Source organism: Melanotaenia boesemani, chromosome 24 (genome assembly GCF_017639745.1).
Source record: "Melanotaenia boesemani isolate fMelBoe1 chromosome 24, fMelBoe1.pri, whole genome shotgun sequence".
Classification (NCBI taxonomy): Eukaryota; Metazoa; Chordata; class Actinopteri; order Atheriniformes; family Melanotaeniidae; genus Melanotaenia; species Melanotaenia boesemani.
The window spans coordinates 23,471,105-23,479,502 of record NC_055705.1 but is presented as its reverse complement, the minus strand read 5'-3'; the positions used below and the strand labels follow the sequence as shown (position 1 = coordinate 23,479,502).

The window sequence follows — 8,398 nt, the reverse complement described above, 5'->3', positions numbered from 1 at the left end:
GCTCGCCTTTCGCCAGCTCGATGGCGGTGATGCCGAGAGACCAGATGTCAGCCTGGAACACCAGAGATGTAGAGTAAGGTCAACACAATACGCTGCATGCTTTTAAAGAGCTCCTAGAGACTGGCTGCATGCTGGAGGAGACCAGAAGAATGACTTCTACATGTTCTAAAGTCAGGCTTTTCACCTGTAAGAACTTAAAAAAGACTGCAGATGGGAGGTCCTTGAACTCACCTTGGAGTCGTAGGCAGACTGCTTGATGACCTCCGGAGCCATCCAGAAGGGCGTGCCGACGAAGGTGTTGCGCTTGATCTGTGTGTCCGTGAGCTGGCCGGCCACGCCGAAGTCCGCCAGCTTCACCTCTCCCTGCTCAGACAGCAGCACGTTGGCGGCTGTGGACGGAGACGGGTGGAGAGAGAGACCGTCAGGATCATTTATCCACATCATCTTTCAGCTTTCACTTCAACTCCCCAGTGAAACACCAACGATGTAATGAATGAAGCTGGAAGAGGACGCCAACACCATTAACGAGCAACATGATCTCTGTGGGCACTCCCAGAAGCTACTTAGCTAGCTAAAGTGGCGTGCTCGGACAGTCAGCTACCTTTGATATCCCTGTGGATCTTCTTCTCTGAGTGCAGGTACTCCAGGCCCTTCAGGATCTCTCTAAGGATTGTGGCTATCTGGGTCTCATCCAACGCTCCGGGCTCCATCTTCAAAGAAAAAAAGAAAAATCAGCGGCTGTTGGCTGAGCTTCTGGATGGTATAACTCAGCAATTCATCTCCGTTTTCAGCTGGTTGGTAGAAATCATCTGGCCGGGTGGAACAGATTAACACTCATCGACATCCTGCTGCCACGTCTGCAACTGGACTGAACCAGTGTTAATATCTTTAGACAGAGAGGGAAGTCATTTCTGGGAATCAGAAACATGGTAAACACTGTTAGTGACTGCAGCCCGACCAGAGCTGGATGCAGCAATGGACCCTGTTAATGTGTCTATTATAGCCCGGCTAGTTTACATCTTTTAGTTTTCTTATAAAAACGGACATGTCTGTGTGAGGGCATCAGTAATATTTGCATCCATGTCTATCCAGCCTGAACGAGCGTTTTTTTTTCTTTTTTCTTTGCTTTATGTAGATGCTAACGGATCCGTGTAAAGGCTAACGGATCCGTGTAAAGGCTAACGGATCCGTGTAAAGGCTAACGGATCCGTGTAAAGGCTAACGCCGTCACGTAGATGCTAACGCCGTCACGCAGATGCTAAAAGATCCACACAGATGCACCCGGATCCACGTAGAACAGGGGTAGCCAACGTCGGTCCTCGAGGGCCCCAATCCGGCAGGTTTTCCAGATTTCCCTGCTCCAGCACACCTGACTCAAATTAAATGGATCAAACAGCCTATAAGGATCTCCACAATGACTCGTTAGTTTAAGTCAGGTGTGTTGGAGCAGGGAAATCTGGAAAACCTGCCGGATTGGGGCCCTCAGGGGGACACGTTTAATCTTCACTGCCACCTACAGGATAACCACAAAGGCGCTACAGACGGATCCAGCTGATCTTTGCGTGACGCAAGTTATGGTGGCGCCATTACTGAGAATTACCTTGTATCTGTGGACACGGACAGCAGCGTGGACATCTGGACAGACGACGTTAGTGGTCGACGGGTACCGACGAGGACAGCTTGTCTGGAGATGTCAGAGTTTTTCTTTTTTTCATATTAGTCAGACATCACAGCATCAACTGATAATCCACACTAGAATATAAAACACTAACCTGGTTCATTTATCAAAAGTTGGCAGAGAAATAGCCTCAAACTTCTGCAAAGGCTCTAAATTTTCTACTTAACCTCCAGTCTTTAGCAGCAGGGATGTACATGATTAGCTAAAACACAAGTTTTAAAGTTCAGCAGCCATCTGCATGAGAGCTGTGTGAGCGGCGCTCCGTATAAAACGCATCATCGGCATCTGATCCGACTCAGGTCTCCACATCCCATCTCTGTCACAGCGACTTCAGTCTGAACGCTCATGTCGCGTTTTGTCCGACTTTTCTGTCTTTGAAGTGAGACAGATGTCAGAAAAATGCGCCAGGCTGAGGATTTCTTCTCAGTCTCAGATCTCAGATCAGCTGATCTTATTTCTGGTGGTTCTGACTGGGCAGAAACTTCCGGATTAATACGAATAAAACACGAGGAGCATCCGTATTTACATCCGCGTAAAATCTGAGGTAGAGTTTGAATATCAACCTATAACTATTCTGTCTTTAACTTGATAAAAGCTGTAAATCACTCACCAGGTCCAAGGCCGAGCCTCCACCTAAATACTCCATGATGATCCATAACTTTGTGTCCTGCAGCAGTGGAGACAAGGAGAAGAAGAGGGAGCATTCAGTGCTGGACTCGGTGAGAACTGTTAACAGACTGGCATGAAGCTGGTTACACGACATGGCTGCAGCCATGATGACGCTAACAAGAGCCTGGCGGGTGTCTGTAGTTATCTGAGGCTAATCCTGTTCTCATTTCGGATTATTCAGGGAAAAAAAGAAGGAAAATTCCTTTTATCCTCCTCTCATTCGTCCACTTGGTGGTTTGACAACATGGTAAAATAAAGGAGGAAGCTGAACCCGGTCTGGGACTAACCTTCAGATAGGAGCCGTAATACTTGGTAACGAACGGGCTGTCGCACTGGCTCAGCACAGTGATCTCCTGCTGAATGTCCTCGATCTCGTCCTCGGCTTCTTCCAAGTCGATGATCTTGATGGCCACCACCTTCTGCGTGCGATTGTCGATGCCTTTGAACACCTCGCCAAACGAACCCTTTCCGATGCGCTCCAGCTTGGTGAACAGCTCCTCCGGGTCCGCTCGGGCATTCTGGCAGTGGACCGGGAAGGGCAACAAAGCAGGGGAGGAAAGGGAAGGAGGATTAAAGAAATAAAATGAAAGGGGGTGTTTGAAAAGAACTGAACGTAGAGGGATAAAGAGGAAACACCAGCAGGCGCCATTCTTACAGGATACATTAATTCACACATTGCAACACCTTGTGTTTATGAGAGAAAGACACAGGAGAGTGAAGAGAAAGACGAGATGCAGGTTAAAACAAAAACACCTCAATCAGAGCAAAATGTCAGAGCCTGACGCTTTTTTACCGATGAGCGCTGGATGAACGGGGACACGGCGTGGACAATATTCAGGAAATTTTATATAAAGACAAAAAGAAGCATTAATGACTTCTTTAATTAGCAGGTCGGACTTAAACGGGTTCGGTGTCGTTTTTCCATGTAATAATTTTTAATTAAAGAAAATTTAATTAAAAAAATAAAACGTCTTAAATCAGCTGAAGAATTATTTAGCAAACTTTTGCAGCTTTTTAGTGACACTGGATTAATCTGGACGACAGCCCATAAAACTTTACTGAGATTTGTGTGTGTGTGTGTGTGTAATTTAAAAAAAAGTAAACATAGACTAACTCTGAATATTTCATGCAAATAAAAAAACAACTAAAAACTTCCCAACGGTTTTATTTAGAAAGTGTAAACAAGCCGCTTTGGAGGATTTTTTAAGGACTCGGTGACGACGGATCAAACGCAGCAGCCTCGTCGTAACGGCTGAATTCTGCCGTCAGTTTCATCCGACGATCACTTCCACAAATTCTATTTTTATTTTTTTTTTTAAATAAAATTTGATTTTAATTTTATAACCTTTTTTTTTTTTTATCTTTCCATTTAAAGAAAAAATAACTATTTGCAGTGTTGCAGGTTAATCACAACTAATGAAGGATATTTACCGGCTTTACATGCAAACAAACATTAGTTGTCACACACCCTAACACTAAACCACAACACAAATAAACAGAAATGATATTTTATGTGTTTCCCCAGAAATGACTTTTCATTTAACTACTACAAGCAGCTTTAACTACATTCACATCGAGGTGTTTGTATCATGAGACCCGATGCGGAGCATTTATTTTGTCCTGGTGGGAATGTGTCGGGATAAACTGATTAAAATAACGGCACCTCTGTGATTTCCGGGCTGACCTGTTTGTTCTGGGATAAATGATGGAAAGCCGGTTTTTACTGCCAGTGATTTAAGTCTGTTCAAACCAGTATGGGCATAAGATGCTGTATGGTGGCATGAATCAAACTAATTAAGTGTTTAGACCAAGAACAGCTCAGATGGACTCCAGAACTGCGATTACAAGCAAGTACTGGTGGAGAGAAGCTGCTGGCTAATTCTACCAACAACAATGGTTTCTGGCATTTTTATCCAAGTGTGGCAGAAAGAAAAAAAGCTTGAATGCTGCAGGAAGTGAACTGAAATGACTTAACTCTCCAGAGGCTGTTATGTGGGAAACAAGAGCAGCGGCTGAGAAAAACAACTTCCTTTTATGACCTCTTGAGTAGAGAGAAAGACTCATAATGTCCATTTTGAGATGGTTAAAATGCCCGATGCAAGAAGAGATCCTCAGACCACCAGAAAGGGACCATTATAGTGACTAAATGCCTATAATGACTGCAAACATTCCTGGAGGTGTGACTGTTCCATCTTTGAAATTACAGCTAAACAGTGAGGCTACAACCTAAAATAAATGTCCTGCAGTTTCATCTGAGAACAAAACCCTCACCTGGCCAAAAGCTGCACCTTCTCTGTATGAGCTTCTCTGCTTCTGAGCGTGCATACTAACCCAGATTCATACAAACTAATCCATAAGACATCCTAATAAGCCTCCAAAAGGGAATGTGATGTGGTGAGAGATAATAACAGTATATCCTCTCTTCATGTATATTCTGCAAGCAGCAGGGAAAAAGTGACCTGACTTTTTACTGTTGTACACTTGAAACTGAAAGCTTTATACCTTTTTAAAGTATACCTGAAGACACCTTGTCAGAATATCAGTACCTTTCCTTATAAAGCGGCAGTGATGCAGCTGCTGTCACCCTGCACAAATGCAGTCTCTCTGATGGTAATCAGAGTTTCTTGCTTTGGGTTCACATCAACATCACATCAGATGTGCAACTTCTTCTGTTAAATCTGCCGAGTGGAGAAAAATAAACACCCAGGTGTCTGTAAATGATCCTAACCTCTAAGCTGTCTGGGTGTACAGTGCATTGCACAACAGGGAGTCCAACTATTTTGCTGACAGTAATCTGCACATTAAATGGAACAAGTTAAAGAATATATTTAACTTACCTGCATCCCCGGCAGGTGACCCTGTACCGGAGAATGAGCCATGATGAGGAGGCTGATTGGATTTGCACCTCGTCCAATAACGCAGGACTGAAATGTCCTCGGCTTTACTTGTTTTGACAGACCCAGCTGTGATGCCTTCAATGCTAGCAATCCTGTTAGCACACCTGGTTACCCTAGTCTGCTGAGGACCCCTCCGTTAGTCCTGAAGGGTGGCAGAAATGTCCTTTCCACGCGCACACACGCGTCGTTGTACCTTTTCTGTGTCGGAACAACCCCAACACATGAAAACAGCTGAGCACGCTAACTGGCGTCTGCTAATGCCAACTCTGAAACAAGAAATCCGCAATGTTAGCGTGCTAGCCAGCTTGCTAAGCCTTAGCTGTGCCTTAAATCCAATTTATCTCTAGAAAAAGTTATGCTGCTCCAACAGATCTTGGCTTTAACAATTTACAACGTACCAACAACTATTTATTTTAAAATTACCCCAACTGTCACCTTCTGGAAGCTATTCTCTCGCTAACGGCGCTGTCAGCTAGCAAACATGGTTAGCAGGTTAGCTCTGTGGCTAACGCAGGCGACCTAACAAACGTTCCGTCTGCGAGCTAGCTGGGTCCAGTTTGTCCGCATCCGGAGGACGTCACCCGCAAGCTGGAGTCTGGAATATGCCCAGGATTTCTCTTCGCCCCGACTGCTCTTCAGCAGCTCTGAAGGTCTTGCATCTGCGGCAAGATTAGCTCGCCACTGTTTTTGTTTCCTCCCTCACTTTCGACCCGTACTCTCGGCCATCTTGTCGGTACTGTGACGCCGATCTGGGCGGATCCGGATCCGGATCAGTTCAGCAACATCCTGACTTCTTCTCTGGATACCCAGGTGGAGATGCCAGGTGGGCAGATCGGGGTCCCCCTTGTTCTGGGCAGGCGAATGAACTATAACGAGGGGTGTTTTATGCTCATGTGTCCAGCCTGTAATCTGATGATTTGGCTCCAAAGTCAAATGAACATATTCAGCTGCAAGAGAATAGATCCAGTAACTTTGGAAACACATTAGAAGCCATTATAATTACTCTTTTTAATCACGTGATTTTTTTATTTATTTATTTTTTCTAGTAATAACCATTAGGCATTGAAGTGGGGGCTATCATAAAAACAACAGGCACTTAAAAAAAACAAATAAAAAACAAAAAGTAAAGTAAAAGAAAAGAAAGAAAGCCCCCACAACTATGAAACGCCACCACGCTTCCAGTCTGTTTTCCAAGGTCTTTTTTAGAGGGAATTTTTCTGAAAGGAGAATTCCTAACTGGCAGACATTCCAGATGGCTACAAGTACCACCAGAGTCCATTGTTGTCTTTATTTAATTTCTTTCTATTATGTTTGTTTTATTGGTGAAATATTGCGTAAATATGTGTGGTTAAACAACCATTATCGGCTAAATTGGCTGGTGTTGTCATGGTGCACTTTTTAACAATTGGTTTCTGGTTGTTTATCTTTTTTTAACAGCGGAAAAACTTTTTCTGCTAACTGTAACATTGCTAATAAGCTAAAAGTTTAGAAAACACCTCTAATGCTAACTCTAACATTGCTAATAAGCTAAAAGTTTAGAAAACACCTCTAATGCTAACTCTAACATTGCTAATAAGCTAAAAGTTTAGAAAACACCTCTAATGCTAACTCTAACATTGCTAATAAGCTAAAAGTTTAGAAAACACCTCTAATGATAACTGTAACATTGCTAATAAGCTAATAGTTTAGAAAACACCTCTAATGATAACTCTAACATTGCTAATAAGCTAAAAGTTTAGAAAACACCTCTAATGATAACTGTAACATTGCTAATAAGCTAATAGTTTAGAAAACACCTCTAATGATAACTCTAACATTGCTAATAAGCTAAAAGTTTAGAAAACACCTCTAATGATAACTGTAACATTGCTAATAAGCTAATAGTTTAGAAAACACCTCTAATGCTAACTGTAACATTGCTAATAAGCTAATAGTTTAGAAAACACCTCTAATGATAACTGTAACATTGCTAACAAGCTAAAAGTTTAGAAAACACCTCTAATGCTAACTGTAACATTGCTAACAAGCTAAAAGTTTAGAAAACACCTCTAATGCTAACTGTAACATTGCCATTCTCTTCCGCTTATCCGGAGTCGGGTCGCGGGGGCAGCTGCCTAAGCAGGGAAACCCAGACTTCCCTCTCCCCGGCCACATTCACCAGCTCATCCGAAGGGATCCCGAGGCGTTCCCAGGCCAGCCGAGAGATGTAGTCTGTCCAGCGTGTCCTGGGTCTGCCCCGGGGCCTCCTTCCGGTGGGACGTGCCCGGAACACCTCACCAGGGAGGCGTCCAGGAGGCATCCTAACCAGATGCCCGAGCCACCTCATCTGGCTCCTCTCGATGTGGAGGAGAAGCGGCTCTACTCTGAGCCCCTCCCGGATCACCGAGCTTCTCACCCTATCTCTAAGGGAGAGCCCGGCCACCCTGCGGAGGAAACTCATTTCGGCCGCTTGTATTCGAGATCTCGTTCTTTCGGTCATTACCCACAGCTCATGACCATAGGTGAGGGTAGGAACGTAGATCGACCGGTAAATCGAGAGCTTTGCCTTTCGGCTCAGCTCTCTCTTCACCACGACAGACCGATGCAGAGCCCGCATCACTGCGGACGCCGCACCGATCCGCCTGTCGATCTCTCGCTCCATCCTTCCCTCACTCGTGAACAAGACCCCGAGATATGTAAACTCCTCCACTTGGGGCAGGACCCCATCGCAGACCCGGAGAGAGCACTCCACCCTTTTCCGGCTGAGGACCATGGTCTCGGATTTGGAGGTGCTGATTCTCATCCCAGCCGCTTCACACTCGGCTCCGAATCGCTCCAGTGCGAGCTGAAGATCACGTCCCGATGAAGCCAACAGAACCACGTCATCTGCAAAGAGCAGAGACCCAATCCTGAGGCCACCGAACCGGATCCCCTCGACACCTCGGCTGCGCCTAGAAATTCTATCCATAAAAGTTATGAACAGAATCGGTGACAAAGGACAGCCTTGGCGGAGTCCAACCCGCACTGGAAACGATTCTGATTTACTGCCGGCAATGCGGACCAAGCTCTGACACCGGTCGTACAGGGACCGGACAGCTCTTACAAGCGAGTCCGGCACTCCATACTCCCGGAGTACCCCCCACAGGAGTCCCCGGGGAACACGGTCAAATGCCTT

At 45.1% G+C, this 8,398-nt stretch overlaps 1 protein-coding gene across 1 annotated transcript in view; it reads right to left on the bottom strand.

Annotated features, from left to right (window-relative positions):
• stk24b (serine/threonine kinase 24b (STE20 homolog, yeast)) overlaps positions 1–6,035 on the bottom strand; it is a 12,520-nt gene extending 6,485 nt beyond the window's left edge. Inside the window, exons 1-6 of the mRNA XM_041978925.1 lie at positions 5,185–6,035; positions 2,635–2,865; positions 2,289–2,345; positions 602–710; positions 232–389; positions 1–52 (exon numbers count right to left, since the gene is read on the bottom strand). The exon at positions 1–52 is cut by the window's left edge and continues 134 nt beyond it. Of these exons, the coding sequence (XP_041834859.1) occupies positions 1–52; positions 232–389; positions 602–710; positions 2,289–2,345; positions 2,635–2,865; positions 5,185–5,226 (649 nt within the window). The 5' untranslated portion in view covers positions 5,227–6,035. The remainder of the gene's footprint in view (positions 53–231; positions 390–601; positions 711–2,288; positions 2,346–2,634; positions 2,866–5,184) is intronic.
• Between the last annotated feature and the right edge of the window lie 2,363 nt (positions 6,036–8,398).